Here is a 26,666-nt window from a genome sequence, read left to right on the forward strand (position 1 = left end):
GAATTCAGTACATAATACATATACAAAATATATATTGACTGTTTATGTTATCAGTAAGGCTTCCAGACAACAGTGGGCTATCAGCAGTTAAGTTTTGAAGAAGTCAAAAATTATACACGGATTTTCAGCTGTGAGGTGGTTAGTGCCCCTAATCTCCACACTGTTCAAGGGTCAACTATATATGTTTCTTATTATAAATCACAATATCATGTAGCCAAAATGCCATTTTAAAAAAGATTTTATTTATTTGAGAGAGAGAACAAACGGGGAGGAGGAAGAGGAGTAGAGGGAGAGGGGGAAGCAGACTCCCTGCTGAGCAGGGACCCTTACTTGGCTTGATCCAGGGACTCTGGGATCATGACCTGAGCCCAAGGCAGATGCTTAACCAGCTAAGCCACCCAGGAGCCCTTAGCTAAAATACCATTCTACATTCTTCCTTCTTTTTTTATCTCCCTCAAGTTATTTTTTATTTTATTTTTTGGCTTTCATACTTCTGCACATTCACCTACCTCTTTCTGAAATGTCCTTCCTTCTAGTCTCCAGCTGTCTGTAACCTTTAATTAATTTTCAAGACTCAATCTCCACCTTTGTGAAGCCTACCCTTATCCCTATCCTCAGTGGGTAATGTTGACATTGACTTTCATGCATTCAGTGGGTCAGTAGATCTGACTTTGGTCTCAACAGAAGATCATTAAGTCAGGATATTCCACAGAACACTGGGCTCAGCCTAAACTCCAGCTACTGTTGTCTGAGAAGGCTTTAAGAATTAGCCCTGTCACATGGTTCTCATCATTAAAAGCTCAAAAGCTCAAATTTTGCTCCTTTTGCACCTTGAGCAAACCACCCAACCCTAAAGCCTCAGAGGTTTTTGTCCTTGTTGGCATCAGAACTCTATTATTCTCCTTCTTCTTGTTCGTCACTATTGCCCCTCCCATTTAGATAGGCTTTAGTGATTATGGGTGCTTTCACAGATGGTATCTTATTTGTTTCTCACAATAACCCACCCCTGTGAGGCAGAGAGGACTATTGTTTTTCCCAGTGGAGGGGACTGCGATTTCACCTGGCTTTGAGGATGTGGAGCTGGCCTGACTCCCATAACCCAATTTGTGAAATTTCCCATGGAACCAGAAGCTTCCACTTGTCCTTAGGAAAGTTGCGGAATGGCCGTAATGGAGATGCTATCAGCAGCCGAGAGGCCAGGGGCTGGACACCACTCCCACATTTGCAACTTCAGGCGGCATTTCTGCTCCTTGCTGCCAGATCGTGCCACTGATTACGTGGTATTTCAGACCCCTGGGGAAGATAAGAGCTCTATAGACCTAACTGAAAGGCCTGGCGCTCCTGGTTTATTTGGCCTCAGATGCCAACCTCTCCAGTTTCTTCTCACATCTCTGCTCTCTCTGTTGTTCTCCACACTCTACACTGGCCTTCACTTGGGTTTCTTGATTAAACCATACTCTGTGTAGGCTCTTATTTGTCTGGAAGTTTCTTCTCTCACGTTGGCCCAGTTAGCTACAACTCATCCTTCAGGACTCAGCTTCACTGTCCCTCCCTATTTGCAGCTTTCCCTGTTCCAGAGAGTGTAACATGTTCACCTGTACACACTCATATCAACCCATACTTTTCCTCTGTAGCACTTAGCAGAAAAACACAGGATGGTCTGGAATGGGGTCCAAGGGGAGGGAGTGCCCTTTGTAACACTTAGAGGCCACAAGTATTAGCCATAATTAATCTGGTCCTGAATGAAAGAACAAAGTCTATCTAGGCAAAACTATTTGAAAAGATTTCAAATCCTTTATCTATACCTTTCAAAGGCTGTGAAGCTCATGGAGTCTTCCATGAGACTTGTTAGAATCCCCCCTTTCCTACCCATTGCCTTCACATGCTAGAGCTGCTTTTCTTTTCTTCTCAACAACTGTCCCTTCACCTCTTCCCCCCACATCCCAGATTTCTGCATTGTGGTCTTCTTTCCTTCTTCTTTTCTTCTTCGTTCTCCATGACAAAGAACAGCTTAAGAACTAGTCTGGGAAGGTAGAACTCTCCTGGAAATCAGGGGAAGGGAAGAATGAGTAGGCCAGACCAGAATCTTCTTTGGTGGGCAGGGGAAGGAAACTTTATCTTGGGAACATTATCTTTTCACTGTTGTTCAGTTATCTAATCCTACATAACAAACCACTCAAAACTTAGTGGCATGAAACAACTACCATTTCATTATACTCATTCAGGGGGTCAGAAGTTTGGGCGGGGCACAAAAAGGATGGTTTGTCTTTGCTTCCCAGGTCTGGGGGCCTCAGTGGTGATGGCTCAAAAATGGCTGGAGATGGTAGGGACAGCTTGACTGGGGTCATATGTCTGGGATTTGGGTTCTTTTCTATACAGTGTCTGCTGGGGCTAGACCGTCCAAGATGGTTCCTTCATTTATGTCCGGGCTGTATGTTTGAAACAGCTAGGATATGGCCAGCATTGTTTTCTCTCTTCATGTGGCTTTTCCATGTGACCTTAGCTTCTCACAGCATGGTGGTGAGTTTCCAAGAAGGAACATTCCAAAGAAAGAATTCCAAGAAATCCAGGTGAAAGCTGAAAGGCGTTTTGTCATCTGATTCCCAAACTGAAGTCCCAAGCGGGTGCTCGCTTCGGCAGCACATATTCTAAAATTGGAATGATACAGAGAAGATTAGCATGGCCCCTGCGCAAGAATGACATGCAAATTCGTGAAGCATTCTGTATTTTTGATTATGCTGAGTGAAATAAGTCAAGCAGAGAGAGTCAATTATCATATGGTTTCACTTATTTGTGGAGCATAACAAATAACATGGAGGACAAGGGGAGATGGAGAGGAGAAGGGAGTTGAGGGAAATTGGAAGGGGAGGTGAACCATGAGAGACTATGGACTCTGAAAAACAATCTGAGGGTTTTGAAGGGGGGGTGGGAGGTTGGGGGAACCAGGTGGTGGGTATTAGGGAGGGCACGGATTGCATGGAGCACTGGGTGTGGTGCAAAAACAGTGAATACTGTTACTCTGGAAAGAAATAAAAAATTAAAAAAAAAAAAAAAAAAGTCCGAAGCTGTTACTTCGCCACATTCTGTTGGTCAAATAAGCCACTCAATCCAGCTCATATCCAAGGGGAGGAGAATTAGATTTACCTCTTGATATTTATTTATTTAAGATTTTATTTATTCATTTGACACACACACACACACACACACACACACACAGAACAAGTAGGCAGAGCAGGCAGGCAGAAGGAGAGGGAGAAGCAGGCTCTCTGCTGAGCAGGGAGCCCGATGTGGGGCTCGATCCCAGGACCCTGGGATCATGATCTAAGCTGAAAGCAGCCTCTTAACAGGCTGAGCCACCCAGGCACCCTTACTTCTTGATCTTTAGATCAGTATGGATCCATAGAGAGGAACAGAGTTAATTGCTGCCATCTTGGAGACCATCCACCATAGTCCCTACCACATCCCAGCCACTATAATTCATGTACCTTTCATGGAATTGCCTTGAAAGTCCAGGATTGCCTAAGTCACGACCAGGTGTATGAGGCTCCTTGACTGAAGCTCTATTTCATCTGAAGAACTGTGAATTAAAGAGACAGGTTATGTGTCCCATTCCTCCCACTGGAAAATATGAGATTTTTTTTTCTTTTTTGAGATAATGTTTATTATTGTTTTAAGCTAAATTTGGTTTAATTGGTTACACAGTACTAGAGAACTAATATAATTTGTTAGGTTCCAAAGCACAGCTCTTTTCATGACATCTATCTGCTTTAAAACTTGTTTGGATTATGAGAATTGGGATTGTGGGAGAAATGGGAATTTGGAAGTTCAGAATATCCTAGTCATGTGATTATATATATGTAAAAAGCTTTGAAATACCTGTTTGGTGCTAACAGATACTGAGAGAACCACCTACTGGTTAAACTGAACCCTGAGAATAAGGAGAGTTTCTTTTTTGTCACTGCCTAGGGAAAGCTGAGTTGGCCTTCAGAAATTAAAGGTTGAATCATGTGTTTTTCCTGACTGGCAGATTTAGACTGGAGCTGGAAAGATAAATGATAGAAATGATACTGGCATGTCAACATAAGTCCTGGCAAATGGTGATAGAGTGAGGTAGGGCCTCAAGGTCAGAGTGAGGGACCAGCAGTCCCTCTGCTTATGCCCCCTCCCTTCACCTAGGTGATCCTTTCCTCTGGCCTATCAAGTTCCCTTTGGTCTCTAACTCATTGAGCAGTTCCTTCCTTTTCTGCTTTTTCCCAATCCCCTTCCTTATGATGCTTTTTCCCTTTTTTATAAGGTACATACGTGTGTATTTAGGAACATAAAAGAGGAAAACAAAAACCAAACTTGATCTGAGAATGACCTTCTTTTGAAAACTCTTGGTATTTGTTCTTCTGTCCATATTGCCCAGGTTTAGTTTTGGATTGGAGAGGCAAGGCACTAACTGTGCCTGGTGACATCATCAGGTTGGAGTCAGCCAGCAATCTTTATTATCCCAGGATGTGAACATAAGAGGAACCCCTCCAGAACAGCTGGTGCAACATGCTCATTTGTATGTGGAGGATCTGAAGCCCAGAGAGCTGAGGTGACCGTCGTTAACAGATACTAATTAAACATCTATGATGAAGAGGTTGCTGTTATAGGCTTGGCTGTGTCCGTTTAAATGGTCCGCCCATTCTAACTAGTAAAATAGGTGGAGTGATTTGCTGTGATTCTCTCATAACTCCTATTGTGCAAGCACAGAAATACCAAGAACAGCACAATAACCGGGATCAAACCCTTTCCTAAATTGTGAACTGACCCTCAACAGCTGAGGTTTAGGAAGAAAGGGTTGCCTGACTCTGTGGCTTCCCAACCAACCTTAAACCTCGTCTCTGTGCCCCCACGGCCCACGACATAGTGGGCATCAAGGAACGTTTGAGAAGTTAATATAAACCTTCTCTCAGAAGCCCTTCCCTGCCTCCCCCCTCCCCCCAACATCCTCTCTGGCTAGGAGCTGCGCTAACATTGGACCCCCCGCTCAGGGGCTTTTCCGGCTCTTCTTAGTTCTCCCAAAGACAGTGGCGCGTCTGCGGGACAGTTGCGGGGCTCTTTTTTTCCCCACTGCGGTGCGCGGGCTGGAAGCTGCCTCTCATTTTTCCTAGGAATGGGGGTCGCAAGTCCCAAAGGTAGCCCGAGTAGGTCTGGGGTACACGAGCACCTGCGGGGTTGTGCTCAGCGTCCAAGTCGGGAGGGAAGGCCAGCACGGGTGGGAAGCCCGGTGCACTGCCGAGTCCAGCCTGCACTCCCACCCCAGCGCGCCGGGCTCCCAGCAGGAGCCGACGGGGCGGGGCTTAGAAGAGGCGGGGCCTGCCACGGTCAGGTGACTGAAAGGCAGGCGGCTGTGGCTTCGGTGACGGAGGGGTGTCAGACTCGCCCTGGGGTCTGCGAGGCAGGCTGGCAGTCAGGATAGCCACGCCGCGGCCATGGGGGGCTTGAAGGACGAGCTGCTCAAGGCCATCTGGCACGCCTTCACCGCACTCGACCTGGACCACAGCGGCAAGGTCTCTAAATCCCAGCTTAAGGTGGGCGCCCCCCCCAACCCCCGACGTCCCAGTCCCCAAGCCCGACTCTCCCCGGCGCGCGCTCCACCACCCCCCGGTGGTGGAAACCGGCCCGGGAGGGCGGTGAGTCCGGCTGGGGGTGGGGGCGCGGTGAGCAGGAATGCGGCCGGGCGGCCTGTTCCGCGCACTGGGGCCAGAGACAGGGGTTTGGCGTTCTGCCTCGTTCCTGCCTTCGGGCGGTGCCCTGGGGCGGGTAGTTAGTCCCCTCAGGGCTTCCCGTGAGCGGTGGCGGGAGGGTTAGGCGGGGATGGGGTCTGAGGGGCCTGGCGGGCTCCTTTCGGCAAGGTACGGTGGGGGGCGGTTGGGGGGACGCCCAGAAAGTCTCAGACTCGAAGAGGGCGATGGGGAGCTCCTCTTTAGACAGAATACCCAGGTTACCGCTGTACTCTGGAAGAGGAAGGGACTTACCCAAGGTCGCTGGGCAGAACCTTCTGCAGAGCGCACGCTCCACACCCCGGCAGCCCTCAAAACGGCCAGCTGCACCCGAGGCAGTCTGGCTATTCAGAGGAGGGAGAAGTGCCCGGCGCCTGGTCTCCAGCGGCTTCCTCCTTTGGGGGCTTTGGTGATGGGGCACTTGTTAGAAACACCTCACCGCCTAGCGGGCTTTAGGTCGGTCACTCGTGTGCTGCGTCCCTCAGGGACCTTCGTTCCGGTGAGGAGCCCTGATCTTTCTGGCAGAGTCTTTATTGTGACTGCCAAAGACCCCATCATTGAGAGTATAGGATATAAATAAAGGAATGCTTGTAAACTGAGTAACCCCAAGCAGGGAAAGTGGCACTTAGCCAGGAGAAATTGGCAGCTTCTTGAAAGTATAAAATATAGAAACAGACAAGAAGAGTCATTCACAGGCATTTTCTAATATCCACATTTTGGATCTGAATGTCTGGTTTTCTTAGCCTCTTCTGGGAATGAGTTTCTGAAGATTGGATTTGCTTTGTTTATTTTGTGCAGTAATCAGGAGGGTTTTATGAGTGGTGGCTTTTATGTCAGTAGGATTTAGCATTCACTCTCCTCCCTTGATCTTCCTTTCACACTCCTTTCTTCTTCTCATTCATAAAATCATAGTCTGGAAGGGTTCACAGAGATCATTCTCTTAATCTTTATTTTACTTTTAACCTCCAGTAAAATTGACTTTTTGATGTACAGTTCTATGAGTTTAAACACATGTACAAATCTCTATGGAATTTAAATCAGGTTTCCATCAGTTCTGTCATGCCAGAAAGTTTCATATTGCTATTGCACCTCCAGCTGTGGTCAGCCAATGGTGTGTTCTATTCTTAATTGCTATAGTTTTGTGTTTTCCACAGTGTCATGCAAATGAAACCATTTGGTATGTAGCCTTTTGACACTGGCTTCTTTTATTCAGGGTAATGCCTTAGACATTCATCCATGTTATTGTGTGTATGTATTAATACTTATTTTTTTAAAAAAGATTTTATTTATTTATTTATCAGAGAGAGAGCAAGTACAAGCAGGGAGAGCAGCAGGCAGGGGCAGAAGCAGGTTTCCTGCTGAGCAAGGAACCTGATGTGGATCTCTATCCCAGGATCCTGGGATCATGACCTGAGCCAAAGGCAGATGCTTAACCGACTGAGCCACCCAGGTGCCCCAGTATGCATACTTATTTTTATTAACTAATCCATTGTCTGGATATACCCAAGTTAATCCATTAATCCTTGAACATTTGTGTTATTTCCCCTTTTTGATGATTATGAATAGAGCTGTGTTTTACTTTTTACCTTTTTTTTTTTTTTAAAGATTTTATTTATTTATTCAACAGACGGGAGATCACAAGTAGGCAGACAAGCAGGCAGAGAGAGGGAGAAACAGGCTCCCTGCCGAACAGAGAGCCCATTGCGGGCCTCGATCCCAGGACCCTGAGATCAGGACCCTGAGATCATGACCTGAGCTGAAGGCAGAGACTTAATCCTCCAGCCACCCAGGCACCCCTACTTTTTACCTTTTTTAAAAGATTTTATTTATTTACTTAAGAGTGAGAGAGTGCACACAAGTGGGGGAGCAGCAGGCAGATGGAGAAGCAGGCTTCCCATTGAGCAGGGAGCCCCGTGCTGGACTCAGTCCTAGGACCCTGGAATCATGCGTGACCTGAGCCAAAGGCAGACACGTAAGTGACTGAACCACCCAGGCGCCCTTACTGTTTTTACTTTTAATTTAATTATACCACTATATTTAAAGTGGATTTCTTCTAGAGAGCATGTAGTTGGGTCTTGTTCTTTAATCCATTCTGACAATCTCTGTCTTTTAATTGTTGTGTTTAGGCCATTTACATTTAATGTAATTATTGATATGGTTAGATTTAAGGCCACTAATTTTACTATTTGGTTTCTGTTTTCCAATTTTTTTGTTCCACTGTTTCTCCTTTCCTTCCTTCTTTTAGGTTACTTGAATATACTTCAGTATTTCATTTTAATACTGAGTTTTTTTTTTTTTAAAGATTTTATTTGTTTATTTGACACAGAGAGAGTGAGCACAAGCAGGGGATGCTGCAGGCAGAGGGAGAGGGAGAAGCAGGCTCCCCGCTGAGCAGGGAGCCCGAAATGGGGCTTGACCCAGGACCCTGGGACCATGACCTGAGCTGAAGGCAGATGCTTAACCGACTGAGCCACCCAGCTGCCTTGATACTGAGTTTTTTTACTTTATTTTTTTGTATCGTTTCCTTAATGTCTGCTCTAGAGATTATAATATATACTTAAATTTTCAGTCTACTTAGAATTAATATTTTACCACTTTAGGAGAAATGTGGAAAACTTATGACCATTTAAGTCCTTTTAACCTCCCCACTTTATAATTGTCATATTTATTAATTTACACACATTGAAAACTTTACCAGACAATGTTAAAATTTTTTTCAAACACCATTTTTATTTTAAAGATCTCTTAAGAATAATTTTTTTTCCTCAGATAACTCTTTTAACTTTTTAATTTATGTATTTTATTTATTATTATTATTATTTTTAAAAGATTTTTAAAGATTTATTTGACAAAAAGAGACACAGTGAGAGAGGGAACACAAGAATACAAGCTGGGGAGTGGGAGAAGGAGAAGCAGGCTTCCCGTGGAGCAGGGAGCCTGATGCGGGGCTTGATCCCAGGACTCTGGGACCATGACCTGAGCCAAAGGCAGATGCCCAATGACTGAGCCACCCAGGCGCCCCACTCTTTAACCTTTTTTTAAAAAAAGATTTTATTTATTTATTTGAGAGAGAAGTGCGTACAAACAGGAGGAGTGGCAGGCAGAGGGAAGGGGAGAAGTAGACTCCCCGCTGAATAGGAAGCCCAAATTGGGGCTCAATTCCAGGACCCTGGGATCATGACCTGAGCCTGGACTGAAGGCAGACGCTTCACTGACTGAACCACCCAGGTACCCTGATAACTCTTTAATTTTATAGGTGAGGTGGATTAAGCTTATGAGATGTTTGATGGCTTGCCCAGGCTCCCAGTTGTAAGTAGTAGCTGAATCTTGTACCAAGATTTTTAAACCTTTGAGCCAATTTTTTTCATTTTTTCTCATTTGGTTGATGACATAAATGAGATGTTTCTATTACTTTTGTTGCACTCCCTTCAAAATTGTCCTTGCAACTGCTTATAGAGAAAGGGGATTCTTGACTGAAAGGCTTGGCAAGAAATAGTAAATCCCAGTACAAGTGTTCATCCACAAGATGTTGATAATGCTGCTATGCAATTGTATTTTGTCTGTCCCTTGTCTGCTTAACTGAGAGACTTTGGGATTGATTTAGTTCTGTTTATCTTGCCAGTCTTCCTGGAATGGAAAATATTAAGAAAAAATTTCTGTTTAGATCTTTCCTTTTTGTTTTGACTCTGAAATTTGAAGTCCACTGATTTTATTGTCTAGGAGTAGAGTTTTTGCCTTCATATGTTCATTCATTTGTTCATACAATAACCTTTTGTGTGTCTCTTCTGTGTAAGATACCATGTTAATTTCATATCAAGATTAGTATTTTTAAGCTCTTTTTTCTTTATTTTCTTTCTTTACTTTTTATTATGTATAATGTATTATTTGTTTCAGGGGTTCGGGTCTGATTCATCAGTCTTACACAATTCACAGTGTTCACCATAACACATACTCTCCCCAGTGTCCATCAGCCAGCCACCCTATCCTTCCTACCCCTCTCTACTCCAGCAACCCTCAGTTTGTTTATTGAGATTAAGAGTCTCTTATGGTTTATCTCCCTCTCTGGTTTCATCTTGTTTAATTTTTTCCTCTCTTCCCCTATGATCCTCTGGAATTTGTTTCTCAGATGCCTCATATCAGTGAGATCATATGATAATTGTTTTTCTCTGATTTATTTCGCTTAGCATAATACCCTCTAGTTCCATCCATGTTGTTGCAAATGGCAAGAATTCATTTTTTTGATGGCTGCATTATATTCCATTGTATATATATATACCCCATGTCTTCTCTATCCATTCATCTGTCAATGGACATGACATCTTAGCATTTTCCTTAGTTCGGCTATTGTGGACATTGCTGCTATAACATCGGGATGTACGTGCCCCTTTGGATTACTACATTTGTATCTTTTTTTTTAAGTTTTTTTTTTTTTTTTTAAAGTTTATTCATTTGTCAGAGAGAGGGAACACAAGCAGAGGGAGCAGGAGAGGGGAAACAGGCTTCCTGCCAAGTAGAGAGCTAATATGGACCTCTATCCCAGGACCCTGGGATTATGACTTGAGCCAAAGGCAGATACCTAACAACTGAGCCACCCAGGCGCCCTACTACATTTGTTTCCTTGGGGTAAATAACCCAGTAGTGCAATTTGCTGGGTTGTAGGGTAGTTCTATTTTCAACTTTTTGAGGAACCTCCATACTGTTTTCCAGAGTGCCTGCACCAGCTTGCATTCCCACCAACAGTATAGGAGAGTTCCCCTTTCTCTGCATCCTCGCCAACACCTTTCATTTCCTGACTTGATTTTAGCCATTCTGACTCATGTGAGGTGGTATCTCATTGTGGGTTTAATTTATATTTCCCTGATGCTGAGTGATGTTGAACACTTTTTCTTCACTTTCATGTGTCTGTTGGCCATTTGGATGTCTTCCACCCATTTCTTGATTGGATTATTTGTTCCTTGGGTGTTGAGTTTGATAAGTTCTTTATAGATTTTGGATACTAGCCCTTTATCTGATATGTCATTTGTAAATATCTTCTCCCATTCTGCTGGTTGTCTTTGGTTTTGTCGACCTTTTTTTGCTGTGCAAAAGCTTTTTGTCTTGATGAAGTCCAAGTAGCTCATTTTTGCTATTTTTAGGTTCTTAAGAGTTAATATCATAATTGCTTTATTAAATACCAGACTAAATATCCAAAACAAGTGTTATAATTGATCACTTTGTAAAATTGTTCGGGCATTCTAAAATATTTTTGAAATGGATATTCACTAACTATTTAATAGATACTTCATGTGTTAGATACTGTGCCCAATGCTAGGGATGGTAGTAGAGTTGGGGGAGAGGGGAGAAACAAATACAAATTTTTGCCTTCAAAGAGATTAAATTTTGGTAGGCAAATTAAGAAATTAATCAACCATTAGAGATGGTTGGTTCTCTCTCTCAATTACATTACTCAGGTACCTTATCCTTAAGAAATGTAAAGTCTGCTTCTCCCTCTTCCTCTGCCCTCCCTCACCACTCGTGTGCTTGCTCTCTGCTCCTTATCTCAAATAAATAAAATCTTTTAAAAAAAGTTTTATTTATTTATTTATTTGACACACACACACACACACACACACACACAGAGATCATAAGTAGGCAGAGAGGCAGGCAGAGAGAGAGGGGGAAGCAGGCTCCCTGCTGAGCAGAGAGCCCGATGTGGGGCTCCATCCCAGGACCCTGAGATCATGACCTTGGTCAAAGGCAGAGGCTTAACCCACTGAGCCACCGAGGTACCCCAATAATTAAAATCTTAAAAAAAAAGAAATATAAAGTCTGGTGGTTGAGTTCAGAAATAAGTATTATTGGATAGAGGATGTTGAGTGGGTTAGAAGAAGGCACCATTAGACTTTAAAGGAAGAGGTGATTACTTTTTACTGGTGAGATTATATTTTAATTTTTTTTAAAAGAATTTATTTATTTATTTGACAGAGAGAGATCACAAGTAGGCAGAGAGGCAGGCAGAGAGAGAGAGGAGGAAGCAGGCTCTCTGCTCAGCAGAGAGCCCGATTCGGGACTTGATCCCAGGACCCTGGGCTCATGACCTGAGCCGAAGGCAGTGGCTTAACCCACTGAGCCACCCAGGCACCCCTACTGGTGAGATTATTTCATGAAAAAAACTTCTTTGAAATAAACTCCGAAGAGGGTATGTGATTATATAGAAACAAACAAACGCAGGAGGGAGGGGTAAGCCCATTCTAGTGATTCATTCATTCATTCATTGGATATTCATTGGATATTTGTTGACTGCTGTTAGCTCCAGGGCATCCCTGTGGACTATTGCAGCAGTCAGGAATTAATCAGTCATTTATGGGGACTTCCTTTTAATTTGTTTTGATTGCAGTATAGAATATTCTCTTAAATACAGAATATTTAAGAGAGAGTTATTGCTGGTGATAAAGCAACAGAAATAGATTGTGGTTAATGCATGGAAGACTTTGAGTACTGGGTTAGTGGGGTAGGTGCCATAGAGCCTCCAAGTTTTCTGAGAGGTGATGGGCCATGGTTAGAAGTGCACTTTAGGAAGTTACTTGGACTGTACCATGTGACCTGGGTTAGAGTGGATTGGATATATATTGGAATTAAGAAACTATTGTAGTAGCCTTACCGAGAGGTTATAGGGCTGGAGGTGGTGAGGATGGACAAGTGTGGGATGGTGGGTGAAGGAATTTTGCTCTCTTGTAGCCGGCTCATGATTGGGTGTGAGAAATGAAAGGGACAGTCAGAAAAGTTTCAAATTTCAGCTGTGGATGATCAATGGATTGTAGTGGTTTTTAACAGAAACAGGAAAGCTATGAAAAGGAACTGTTTAGAAAAGAAAGGAAAGTTAGATTTTAACATGTATAGGGTTTGGTTTACTTTGTTTTGTTTTTGAAGTCCTTGTTGGAGATGATATCCTTGGCAAGGGTGGGGCTGTCAGTACAGGATCTGATTAGTTGAAACTTGGAAAAAAGAGAGGCGAGATTAATTAACGGCCTTGGGGAAAGGCTAGAGTATGTGGTAAAAGGAAGAATAGAAGCGAAGGGTCGGAAAAGGAGAGCAAGAACCACTTTGAAGCAACACTGGAACTGAGGGAGAAGAGATTTCAAGGACCACATGGTCTCTTATCTTTGAGAGTTGAGTTATTATTATTATTGTTCTCTCTCTATATATTTTGGAGATTGTAAAGTAATGAAAGTGTCTCTTCCCTGCTATAGCTTATAAACTACATATTTCTTCTCTAAAGTGAAGTTGTGAAAAGTTTGAAGTTTTGGCATCGTTTTGGGAGTAAATTCATTTTTTTACTTTTAGGAGATTACTTTATAGTATAGTACTCATTTAGGTAGATGTGTTTGAGTCATTGCTATAATTAGTAAATATTGGGCCACCCAGCTGGCTTAGTCGGTTAAGTGACTGCCTTCAGTTCATGTCATCATCTTGGGGTCCTGGGATCCAGCCCTGCATTGGATTCCCTGCTCAGTGAAGAGACTACTTCTCCCTCTCCCTCTGCGCTCCAACCCCCTCCCTGCCCCCGCCCCACCCTGCATGCAGGAACACTCTCTCTAAAAGAAATAAAATCTTTTTTAAAAAATTAGTGAATATTTTCCTTCAGGGTCTCCGGTTTAGTACAAAAACTTGTTTTATACATAATTTTTATTAATTAATGGTCTCTTTTTGAGAAAACAAAAATTACTACCTCAAAAACTTGAAACTTGAAATCCAAAGAATAAACAACATATTATTTTGTTTTGCAGCCATAGACTTTCATTAAATTTATCAGTAAGATAAAAATATGGAACACAAAATTGGAACACCACTTGGGACTTGTATAAGCTACTATAGAGGCAAGTTGATGAGGTTGTTTAGTCACTGTGATGCTTCCTTGTTAAGACAATTAGGCATGAGGTCAATGTAGGTCAATATCTTCGTGATCTTCATTAATGAACCCTTCTCCTCCCCCCCAGACCCTGTTTTCTGTACCCTCCAAAAAAGGGGGAACCACCTCTGCCTCACTTTTCTTACCCTTCATTCTTTCCCCTGTTCCTTCCACATTCCTTGTGATCTCTCCGGCTTCTTTCTTGGAATCCGTACATCCTCTGCAGTAGCCTTCTCTTTGGCCCCAGTTGTGTTTCTGGCTCCCCACCTGAGCTGCAGATGTACAAGTCTTCATTCCCCACCACACTCAGACTGTGTACTCCCATAGAAGTCATCAGCTGTATTAGTGTAATTTGTAGTGGGATTGTTAGAAGGCAGCTTGTTTTTTTAAATTGTCATATTGATTTGGTATTATTCTGTTTTTCAGGCTGGATACAGAGGGACATTAAACTGAATTATTATTTTATTATTTTAAAGATTTTTATTTGAGAGAGAAAACGCAGAGCAAACCAGAGGGAACACTAGTTGTGGGGGAGGGGCAGGCTGAGGGGGAGAATCAGGTTCCCTGTTGAGCAGGGAGCCAGATGAAGGGCTCTCCATCCCAGAACTCTGTGATCAGGATCTGAGCTGAAGGGAGACACTTAAATTACTGAGCCAGCCAGGTACCCCTGAATTATTATTTTAAATTAAGCTTTTCCTAATTGTGTAGTGATTTAGTTGTTGATGGCTGAAGTAGATACAGTGGGGAAGGAAATCTTCAAAAACACATTCTCTACTTGCTTTTATTTTATTTATTTTATTTTATTTTTTTAAAGATTTTATTTATTTATTTGACAGGCAGAGATCACAAGTAGGCAGAGGGGCAGGCAGAGAGAGAGGAGAAAGCAGGCTACCTGCCAAGCAGAGAGCCTGATGCGGGGCTCGATCCCAGGACCCTGGGATCATGACCTGAGCCGAAGGCAGAGGCTTTAACCCACTGAGCCACCCAGGTGCCCCTCTCTACTTGCTTTTAAACTTGTATTTATAGTCTTTCCTTAGAACAAACTATAAGACTATTACTTGTTTTGAATGCAATTTTTTTAAAAGGTTTTTTTTTTTTTTAAGATTTTATTTATTTGTCAGGGAGAGCGAGAGAGCGAGAGTGCACACAAGCAGAGGGAGCGGCAGGCAGAGGGAGAAGCAGGCTTCCTGCTGAGTAAGGAGTCCAATGTGGGACTGGATCCCAGGAGCCCAGAATCATGACCTGAGCCAAAGGCAGTCACTTAACCGACTGAGCCACCCAGGCACCCCAGCCTTTTTTTTTTTTTTTTAAGATTTTCTTTACTCAGATGCCTGGGTGGCTCAGTTGGGTTAAGTGGCTCAGCTGGGTTATTAAGCATCTGCCTTTGGCTCAGGTCATGATCCCAGGGTCCTAGGATTGAGTTCTACATGGGGCTTCTTGCTCAGTGGGGAGTCTGCTTTTCTCTCTGACTGCTGCTCCCCCTGCTTGTGTGCATGCTCACTCTCTCTCTCGGACAAATAAATAAAATAAAATCTTTTAATAATTAGTTAAAAGTAAAGACTTTATTTATTTATTAGAGAGAGAGATCATGAGCAGGAGGGAGGGGTGAAGGGAGAAGCAGACTCCCTGCTGAGCAGAGAGCCCAAAGTGGGCTTGGTCCCAGGAATCTGGGATCATGACCTGAGGCAAAGGCACATGCTTAACCTACTGAGCCACCTAGGCATCCGTGCACAGACATTTCTGCAAAGAGGACATCCAGATAGCCAACAGACACATGAAAAGATGCTCAGCATCACTTACCATTAGGGAAATGCAAATCAAAACCACAATGAGATAACACCTCACAGCTGTCAGAATGACTAAAATAAAAAACGCCAGAAACAGCAAGTGTTGGTGAAGATGTGGAAAAAAGGAATCCTCCTTCGCTGTTGGTGGAAATGCAAACTAGTGCAGCCACTCTGGAAGATGGTTATGGAGGTTTCTCAAAAAATAGAGAATTACTGTGTGATCTAGTAGCTCCATGACTGGGTATTTATGAAATATGAAAACATTAATTTGAAAGATATATTCACCCCTCTGTTTATTGAAGCATTATTTATAATAAGATATAGAAGCAACCCAAGTGTCCGTGGATAGAAGAATGGATAAAGAAGATGTGGTGTATGCATACAATGGAAAATTACTCAACCATGAAAAAGAGTGAAAAATATCATTTGCAACAACATGGATGGATCTAAAGGGCATGATGCTAAGTGAAGTAAGTTAGGCAAAGAAAGACAAATACCATATGATTTCACGCATGCAGATTTAAGAAAAAAACAGATTAAAAAAGAGAAGAGAAAAGACTTATATATAGAGAACAAATTGGTGGTTACTCCCATCCAAGTACTAACCAGGCCCGACCCTGCTTAGCTTCCGAGATCAGACGAGATCGGGCGCGTTCAGGGTGGTATGGCCGTAGACAAATTGGTGGTTACTCAAGGGGAGGGCGAGAGTGCAGGAAGGGTGATTAAGAGTACATGTATTGTGATGGGCACTGAGTATTTTTTTCTTTTTTAAGAATTTATTTATTTGAGAGAGAGAAAATGAATGGGGGCGGGCAGGAGGGACACAGGGAGGCAGAGAGGCAGACTTCCCCAATGAGCAGGGAGCCCAAGCAGAGCTCAGTCTCAGGTCTCTGGAATCATGACCTGACCCAAAGGCAGAGGCCTAACTGACTGAGCCACCCAGGTGCCCCAGAGTAATGTATTCTTGAATCACTATATTGTATATCTGAAACTAATATAGCACTGTGTATTAATTATACTGGCTTAAAATAACATAAAAATTTAAAAAAGAAAAAAAATGCATGTAATTTAAGAAGATAATGAAAGCTATTATGTGAACTCTTGTACATCAAAGAGAAACTTTTGAATAATTCATATAAACACATGGTATAGGATTCATAAAGTTCTGTGTGCCTGGATGGCTCAGTCAGTTGGGCGTCTGCCTTTGGCTCAGGTCATAATACCAGGGTCCTGGGCTCAAGCCCTGTGTTGGGCTCCGTGCTCTGTGGGGAGTCTGCTCTCCATATCCCTCTGCTCCTCACCCCCACTTATGTTCTCCTGCTCTCTCTCTTGCTCAAATAAATTAAAAAAAAAAAAAAAGAATTCATAAAGTTCAAAAGGGCATCTACAGAAGTGAAAAGTAAGTTTTCTTCAACCCTTGTCCTACACTATTTTCCTGCTCTGGAGGTAACCATTATTACTAGTTTATTATGTTCCTTCCAGAGATCAAAATGTACTTTAAGATTAATACTCTTATTGTTTTAGTAAGTGTTGTCCTTTTATTTTTTATTTATTGTTATTATTTTTTAAAGATTTTATTTATTTAATCTGACAGAGACAGAGACAGTGAGAGAGGGAACACAAGCAGGGGGAGTGGGAGTAGGAGAAGCAGGCTTCCCACTGAGCAGGGAGCCCGATGTGGGGCTCAATCCCAGGACACTGGGATCATGACCTGAGCCGAAGGCAGATGCCTAATGACTGAGCCACCCAGGTGCCCCAAGTGTTGTCCTTTTAAATAGAGCAAAGTCTAGTGATATTTTTTGCAGTCTTTATTATAACTTTACTTTGCAATTATGGTTGAAGTGTGAATTACATGTCAGTCCTGGAAATGTCTTGAAATAGGCTTTTTGGTTGTAAACTTTTATCCTGTTGTTTTTAGAAACACAGGGTTTTTTTTTTTTGTTTTGTTTTGTTTGTTTGTTTCAAATTGTGCCCTTTTTAAATTGGAAGGGGAGGTGAACCATGAGAGACTATGGACTCTGAAAAACAGTCTGAGGGGTTTGAAGTGGCGGGTGGGGGTGGGAGGTTGGGGTACCAGGTGGTGGGTATTATAGAGGGCACGGCTTGCATGGAGCACTGGGTGTGGTGAAAAAATAATGAATGATGTTTTTCTGAAAATAAATAAATTGGAAAAAAAAATTGTGCCCTTTTGAAGTAAAACAGAATCTAAGTGGAAAAAATTTCTTGGGAATATGGGTAGTTTGAATCTTTATTCATTTCTCAATGATCATTTTTAGCAAAATATTTTTATTCTTTGCTTTGCAGTTTTTGTATCTTATGAATAGAACATTATATGTTCTATTCCCATGTAGGCAATTAGCCTTAAAATTTTTGAATCTTATTAGTTACAAAAGTAATTGAGCCTGGGCAGTGTGTCAGTTGAAAATACAGTAGTCCCTACTTATCTGCATTTTCGATTTCACAGTTTCATTTACTTGCAGTCATCTGTGGTCTGGAAGCAGAGGATCCCTATTCTGACATTTTTCAGAAGTTCTTTAATAGCATAACAGTATGTCACAGTGCCTCCATCATTCACTTATCTCATCACGTAGGCCTTTTATCATCTCTTATAATTATAGGAAGGGTAAGTATAGGATAACATTTTGAGAGAGATATGACATTCACATAACTTTTGTTACAGTGTGTTGTTATAATTATTCTATATATTTTTTAAGGATTTTATTTATTTATTTAACAGAGAGAGAGAGATTACAAGTAAGCAGAGAGGCAGGCAGAGAGAGAGGGGGAAGCAGGCTCTCCACTGAGCAGAGAGCCTGGTGTGGGGCTGAATCCCAGGACCCTGAGATCATGACGTGAGCCGAAGACAGAGGCTTAACCCACTGAGCCACCCAGGCATCCTATAATTATTCTATTTTAGTATTTGTTATTGTTGTTAATCTTTTTCCTGTGCCTAATTTATAAATTAAACTTGATCATAGGTATATATGTATCTAAAAAAACATATATCTAGGGTTCAGTACTATCCGATAGGGTTTCAGGATTCCACTTGGAATATGTCCACTGCATAAGCAGGACAACTGTACAGGAAGCAAGTTGTAAAGGGCTTTTATTGTGTGAAACACAATGTAAAAATATGTCTAATTTTTGTGAACTTGGCATTATAATATTTTTCCCTAATTTTTTAAGGTGTTGAACTTTATTTTTTTAATATTTTATTTATTTATTTGACAGAAAGAGAGCACAAGCAGGGGGAGCAGCAGAGGGAGCAGCAGAGGGCGAGGGAGAAGCAAGCTCTCTGCTGAGCAGGGAGCCCTGTGTGGGGCTTGATCTCAGGACCCTGGGTTCATGATCTTAGCTGATGGCAGACGCTTAACTGCCTGATCAACCCAGATGCCCCTTTTTCCTTAATCTTTAGTATTAAGTTTCTGTTAACCTCTGTGGTAAAAGTTCTTTCTGTTGAAGAACTAAAAACTCTAATTAAAAAATGGGATTCAGGAATTGGAATCATGAATATGCCTATAAAAGTCTTTGTAAATATTTTTTATATTTCACCAAAACAAAATAGTAAAGACAGCTCTCCAAATAAATTACATGTAAGAGACATTTAAAAATCTTAAAATGGTAATAATGGATTCTGGGTTATTTCCATTCCTCATTCCTTATTTGCTAACAGCTTTTCAGTGAGGTGAGTTGGAAGTTTTGGGGGTTTTTTTTGAAATAATATGTAAACTTCTGCTTTATTGAAGGTAAACTGTGAGGCGCTGTGTGTGTGCGCGCGCGCACCTCCATCTTAAGAGCCAGCGTGCATTTCTAATCTTATGACTCAGAGTTCTTAACCTTGATCTCCATTTCATACTTCCTTTTGGGTCTCACTATAATCCTGAGGTACATAGTACCTAGAAGCTAGAGACAGAAGAGACTTTGCGTGACCTTTTCTCACTTACTCCATTTGCCATCACAGAGTAGCTATGTTCTCATTCCCTCCCGACAAGAGGCTTATTATGTAATCTCCTCAGTGGCTAATTAGCACATTGGACCTCGAGGTATTCCAGCTTGCCTCCACAGTTTCTCTTATGTGTGTCCCTGTTCCCGTCCTACTACATAAGTCTAAGGTAGCCCTTTGTCTCCGCTTCCTTTATCTTCCCCAGGGATTCATTTCATGAATCTATTTTTCTGCTCTGCTTTCTGCTTTATTTCCTTTTCATTGAACCTTCAGATTCCTTCTTTTTTTCAAATTCAAAATCTGTGATTCCTTGAAACTGCAATTCTCAGCAACTAATTAACTGTAGAAAGGTGTTTAGTAGTAAATCTGCATGTAGCTGAATTTTATAAATGAAGAGATCTTGTGGTTAGGGAGAGATTTCTGCAATATTGGAAAAACTAATTTTTTCATCTTGGGATCCCTCTCTGCTTCCTATACCTTTTGCTTCCTTAGGAATAATTACCTTTGTTTGGTAATCAAGCATGGAGAGTGGTGTGTATGTGAGCACGGTGTACCAGCCGGACTCCGACACATGCTGAACAGTGTGGAAGGTATTCTATTTTCATTGCGTAAGTAGCTGTGGGAGGATGGAGTGTTACCTTGCCAGGCAGCACATCCCCATCAGTTCTTTCAGCTCATAGGGTGATGGATGTGGGGTTACATTTTCGATGTTTTCGTTCCTGTACAGAATAGATGGTTAACATATATTTGTTGACTGACTACATTAGTGCCAGTACTTCAGAACTGATCCTATAAAGGGGAAATTACGAAAATTTTTTAGTATTTATGACAAAGGTAGAGTTTTGAGATTATTGTGATGATGTGGGTGTGGTAATTAGAGGTGAGAGGCTGGAGATGGGAAGACCAATTGGGGAGCATCTGTGAAAGTTGATGAATCAGTTGATGAGTGCTGGACTGGGATGGTGGCTGTGGGAATCAAAACAGGTTTGTTCCTTACCCTTATAGAGCTTTAGTCCTGGGAATGATGGAGACCCAGCAAACTGTCAATTCAAATATAGTGAGATAAAGTACACATTTCACTAAGCCTTGTGGAATCTATTCATTAACACTTGCCTGTAATGAATTATTTTATTGTTGGGTGCAATATAGTGATTTTTTAAAAAAGATTTTTATTTATTTGGCAGACAGAGATCATAAGTAGGCAGAGAGGCAGGCAGAGAGAGAGTGGGGGAAGCAGGCTCCCCGCTGAGCAGAGAGCCCGATGTGGGGCTCGATCCCAGGACCCTGGGATCATGACCTGAACCGAAGGCAGAGGTTTTAACCCGCTGAACCACCCAGGTGCCCCAATATAGTGAATTTTAAGATTAGTTTTATCATTTTTGTCCATTTATTAATTGTCATTCTTGTTTAAAGACAAGCATTCATTTTCTAACTATTTTTAAATTAAACTTTCACCAGAAAAAAAGTGCTGGATGCACAGAGGAGGGGAACTTACCTAGCTTAAGGGGAGGATTGGAGGAGTTAGGTCAGAGAATACTTCTAGAGGAAGAGGCATTTGTCGTGGACCTTAAGGGATGATGCGTCAGACTTGTCTGTAAGAACATCTATGATGAAAGATACAGAAAATAAATCCTCTGGAAAAACAGGAAAAAGTCTCAGGAAAGAGCACTTTGTTGGGGAGTCAGGAGATCTGTCTTTGCTCTGATACTTGTGTAGCCATGGGAAGTCACTTCTTGCTGGGCTTCAGCTTCCTCATTTGTAAAATGTAGAGTACCTGATGAGGTCTTTGAGGGTTAGCCTTCTAATTTAACTATGTTAGCTTGATGTGTTTACCACAGTCATATCCTGTTGAGTGTTTGCTCTGCAGCAGCTCTTTGTTGGAGTCTCAGAAGGGAGAATGGAACCTGCTGCTGAGGACGGGGAGCCCCTGTTTCGCCAGCATTACATTCTCTGGTTAGCCATAAGTTGATAGAGCAGCTCATTCAGTGGAAAGAGGAGTTGGCCTTGGGGGGTGCTGAATTAGATTTAGCAATAGGACAATCTTTAAGTTAAGGAGGTACAAGAAGAGTAGAGTCCATGATTTGTTGTGAAAGGAATGATAGTACCAAAGTTAGCATCAGGGTGGAAGCCTGTTTTTTGGGGAAAAAGGTGATGAATTCTTTGGGTTTTTTTGGATGTGAGGTAAATTTAGTGTAGAAATCTCTAGATGGAGGGATGTAAATCAGAGGGAAAGACCAAAAGGAGATGTGAGAGTTATTAAAATAGAGGAAACTTAACATTGTCAGAATAAAAGCACTTTTGAAGAAGAGAATAGGGAGAAAGAACTCAGGGCTGAAAATTGAGCTTTGGTAGAGGTGCCTTTATGGGTTCAACTCCCTCACCCCTCATTTTCCTAAGAAGAAGAACCAACATAAGTCTAAGAGGATGGGGGTGATCCAGATTGCCAAGTGCTAGCAACTTGGGAGAATGACTTGTTCAGAAGGTGTCTGTCCTACGATAGGTTCTCCAGGAAGCAGATGGTGAGACAGAGTTGGGATTGCAAAAGGGCTACTGAGAAGAAGCACCTATGGGGGGAAAAAAGAGAGAAAGAGGAAGCAGAATTGGGAAAAGGAGGTTATCAAACTGTGATACGGACCTGGCAAAACTAGGAGCAAATGATATCACCATCTTGCTTGATCACTGGCTGAGGAGCCTAAACGTGTCTGCCACAGAATCCTTTTGAAAAAGCAATTTCATGAGATTGATAAGGATGGGAGCCATATTATGGGGGCCATAAGGAGACAGTGATCAGAAGAGGGGACAGCAACGATAAACCTCAGATTTGTGATGTTTATCATCACTTTGGGTGTATACTGTGTCTTCAGATTTTCTTTTGGAGTAGAGTGTACTAAATTGAATGACCTAATTTTTCTCTCTTCTGTTACAGTGTTCTCTCTCACAGTTGTTTAATTCTTACTGAGTCCCTTCCTCAAAAATCTCAACTTGAATTTTGAGGAAATGGATTGCTTTACTAGACTGCAGGTCAAATGAATTACGCCTGCTAGTTCTGGTGGCGTGAATAACTAGTGGGGGCATTGGTTTTTACTCTAAAAATGATCTGAATTAGAGATTCCAATTAAACAAAAATGCTCTCCAGTAGAATATAGTGGTAGTACAATGAAGTAAATTCAAAGACCTAGATATAGATAAAAATGATGGAGAAGCAAACTAAATTAAAGAGAGAGAGAGAGAGACATAAGAAAATTCTTAAATAGGGCTCATTTAGCACACATTTGTTGAACATCAGGTACTTTATTAGGCTTTGGTATTGTACAGTTGGATAAAATATAGATCTTCCCTTTACAGAATTTACAGAGTAGTGGGAGAGATAGATACACTTATTGGAGTTAAATATTTTTATACATGATTTATCTTAAAACATTTGCTTATGCTGTAATCCAGCAGGAGGGAGACTGGAATCTAAGGAAGTTGTCCCAGATTGGGAGACTTTGTTGCCCATCATGTGGCTTCTTTAAGAGGCATGGCAAAGCCTAGTTCTTTGTGATGACTGAACTGAGTTAGTTTCATCAATTCTATATTCCTAGAGTGATCTCTTCATATTTTGTAATTTTTTGTAATTTTATTGGTGTTCCCTGGAACCTCCAGACATACTTAATTTTTAAGTTTTCCATAATATAAGAACTTCACTTTTTCTGATTATAAAGATAATATGTAGAATATTCAAACAATGCATTGAAGTATAGAGGCAAAGGTAAAAGTACCCAAAATTCCACCACCAAGGGCAGATGCAATTAACTTTTCAGTGAATATCTTTCTAACATCTTTTCTTCCACCGCTTTTTCCTCCCTCTCCTTGCTCTTTACGCGTATACACATGCATGCACACAGTTGCATATACACAAACATACTCATACTTTTATATAAATGGGACTGTATTTCATATACTTTTTAAACCTATTTTCTTTTTATTCTTTTTTTTTTTTTAAGGTTTCTTTTGTTTCCTTGACAGAGAGAGAGAAAGAGAGAGACAGCGAGAGCAGGAACACAGGCAGGGAGAGTGGGGGAAGAGAGAAGCAGGCTTCCCGCGAGTAGGGAGCCCGATGCGGGGCTTGATCATAGGACCCTGGGATCATGACCTGAGCCGAAGGTAGACGCTTAACAGACAGAGCCACCTAGGCACCTCTGTAACCTATTTTCTTAAAGAGATGTTAGGGTTATCTTTGCATATCACTCCTCATAGATACAGACAGCATTCTTTTTTTTTTTTTTTTTTAAGATTTTATTTATTTATTTGACAGAGAGAAATCACAAGTAGATGGAGAGGCAGGCAGAGAGAGAGAGGGAAGCAGGCTTCCTGCTGAGCAGAGAGCCCGATGCGGGCCTTGATCCCAGGACCCTGAGATCATGACCTGAGCCGAAGGCAGCGGCTTAACCCACTGAGCCACCCAGGCGCCCTACAGACAGCATTCTTAATAATGGCTATAAACTATTTCACTGTGTTGATGCACCATGTTTTATTTAACCACTTTCCTATTCTTAGATATTTGAGGTGTTTAGATGCTTTCAACCAGTAAACTTGTTTGGTGGGATTTGTATTGTTGGTACAGAGGGGTAGGAAGAAATGCTAGAAAGCTAACAAGGGCCTGATTTGTCAAGTGGACTTAAATACACGGATGAGATACTTACTTGGTTTTTTACTTCTGTAGGCTTTTTTTGAATTTTAGATGAGGGAATAATGTGGTATAAGCAGCACTTAAAGATTAACTTACTAAGGGGCGCCTGGGTGGCTCAGTCCTTTAAACATCTGTCTTTGGCTTAGGTCATAATCCCAAAATCCTGGGATGGAGTCTGCTTTGGGCTCCCTGCTCAGCGGGAGGCTCCTTCTCCCTCTGCCTCTGCTGCTCCCCGATTGTGCTCTCTAGCTCGTGCTCTCTCTCTGTCAAATAAATAAATAAAATCTTCAAAAAAAAAAAAAAAGATTAATTTGGTAAAAGTGTCTAGGAATTGCATTTAGGGCTGAATCAACATTGAGTTGGAGATTTCTGAGGCTGAATACAGTAAAGATAATTTAAGAGAAAGCAAGCAAGATTGAAACAGTGATAAGCAGGATGAAAGGATATTGTCAGGAAAGGGAAAATGACTCTATGTGGTAAGGGGCAGGACTTCTATTAAGACAATGCTCCTAAGGCAGGGCATAATACTGGTAGGAAATTGGTCATTCTGCTTCATTGTTAGGAAGAGTTTTCTGGTAATTTGCCATTAGCTTGAAATTTTATAAATCAGACAGGAATTTTCATGTTTTTTTTTTCCTAAAGATTGCTTATTATGAACTATAATTCTATAATTGTGTTGGTTCAGATAAGCTTATTGGAATAGAGATCCCCACCCCCCTTTTCTTCAGTGTTGAAGTTTGCCCATTACGCACATCCTGTAAAGGGAAACTGTGTGACTTGTGGGGGGGCACATTTCAGAGAACCTTTATAATCTCTACATCTTTGGGAGGGAGGAGGGTAAAGATTATGCACTCATGTGTTAAAACACTGCTTAGTCGTTCCTCATCCTTGGTTTTGTTTTCATGGTAGTTGGAGTAAAGTGCTTAAAAAGGGTAAATGGCAAACCACTGAATAGGAACAGACCAACGAACAGGGCTCATGCAGCTAATTAGTCATCTCTCTTCAGCAAAGGCCCTGCAGAGGCAATAGTAGATATGAAAGGACTGGAGAGATGGGTTGTTGGCATGGATATGGATCTTTTATTATAGTAACAATAGTTTATTCTTCAAATCAAAGGAATGAGAGCAAAGTTGCTTAGCAATCATGTGGGCGCTAGAAGAATGGCCTTTGGAAGCAGGAATTTGAAGTGGGATCAATTCAACTTTTTTGAGAAACTTGCAAACAGTCTGATTAGAGTGATTCATGGGCAGTCCTCATGCAAATCGAGAACTTGCAGCCCTCTTGTCCTGATTGCTTTTGTCCTGATCTATTTTCCAGCTTCCTCATCTGGAGAGGCTAGCACTTCTTGGAACTGGTTCCCCCAAAGATGGCTGCTAGGAGAGGGGCTTCCTGAGAGAGAATGGTATCAGAGTTCTAGGCATGTGTAGTTCTTTGCCACTGGATTTAACTTGACTCCACAGAATAGTGCCAGACATCTTATTGGGTCCTGGAGAACTGACTAGGTAGGGCTAGGCGAATACCAGTCCATCAGTGCACCTTATCTACAACATGCATACGTGGCCACAGGGTATTGGGCTCTCTGTTCTTCCAGAAACAGAGGGCAAGTGGCAAATGTGGAAGGGGCATCAGAACAGGAGGTTTGGGTTCTGGCCCAGTTTCACTACACATAAAATTCTGTGATTTGGGGATATCTCCAAACCTCTGACTCAGACTCTTCATCTGTAAAATAGCAATAATACCTACCTTTCCCCGGGGTGAGACTAAAACCACCAATGGATAATGCCAGTCTACTCTAAAAAGCATAAAGTACTATACAAGCTTACGGAGTGTTTACTTCTTACTAGTAGTTTGTATTCTGGCCTTTAAGATTTTGATTACTTTATACATTTTTTTAATTAAAAAACTTGAGATACCATTCAGGGTTTTAAAAAAATTGCTGATAATTAAAAAAAAAAAAGATTTTATTTATTTATTTATTTGAGAAAGAAAGAACACAAGAACAGGAGGAGAAGGAGAAGCAGACTCCTCACTGAGCAGGGACCCCAATGTGGGACTCTACCTCAGGACCCTGGGATCATAACCTGAGCTGAAGGCAGATGCTTAACTGACTGAGCCACCCAGGCATGCCACCCCCTACCTTTTTAAAATATTTTATTTATTTATCCTGATAAAATTTTTTGAAAAGTTTTAAAGATAGCACACTTTTTTTTTCTGTTTTAGTAACAAAACCTTTTCAGTTATCTATTATTCAGTTTGTTATTTTGTTTGATGAAGACTTCCCTATTCTAGGCCATATTAACAATGAAAAAAGCCAGTTTATGATCAAATTGTAGTGCTTTTGCTGAATTCATAAAGCAAGTTTGAGTTGACAGTTAAGGATTGGTCTTTAAAAAAATTTTTTTTTAGAAGCAGGTTTAACACCTTATTCTGCAGTGAGTGTGCTCAGTATGAGCAAATAGGTAGCAAAACATTAAACCATTATAAAATGGTAAGTGGCAAACCACTGAGCAGGAACAGACTGCATGAGCAGGGCCAGCACTCAGATCTTCTCTAGGGTAATTGTTACTATTAAGTGTTGTCTCCCTCAGTTTGTTTAACTAAACAAAATAAAGAAAGGCAGTTA

General features: G+C 41.6%; 1 protein-coding gene and 1 non-coding gene across 3 annotated transcripts in view; both read left to right on the forward strand.

Moving 5' to 3' along the window:
• Positions 1–2,624: 2,624 nt before the first annotated feature.
• LOC122914767 lies at positions 2,625–2,731 on the forward strand. Its single transcript, XR_006385847.1, has one exon. It is a non-coding gene; the product is annotated as a U6 spliceosomal RNA (small nuclear RNA).
• A 2,641-nt stretch (positions 2,732–5,372) lies between these two features.
• The window catches only part of SWAP70 (switching B cell complex subunit SWAP70), a 68,181-nt gene continuing 46,887 nt past the window's right edge, over positions 5,373–26,666 (forward strand). Inside the window, exon 1 of one of the 2 annotated variants that reach the window (XM_044258808.1) lies at positions 5,373–5,561. In XM_044258808.1, the coding sequence (XP_044114743.1) occupies positions 5,463–5,561 (99 nt within the window). In that variant the 5' untranslated portion in view covers positions 5,373–5,462. Of the gene's footprint in view, positions 5,562–19,872; positions 19,962–26,666 lie in introns of those variants that run through there. The other variant, XM_044258809.1, reaches the window with a different exon arrangement.

Source organism: Neovison vison, chromosome 7 (genome assembly GCF_020171115.1).
Source record: "Neovison vison isolate M4711 chromosome 7, ASM_NN_V1, whole genome shotgun sequence".
Taxonomy (NCBI): domain Eukaryota; kingdom Metazoa; phylum Chordata; class Mammalia; order Carnivora; family Mustelidae; genus Neogale; species Neogale vison.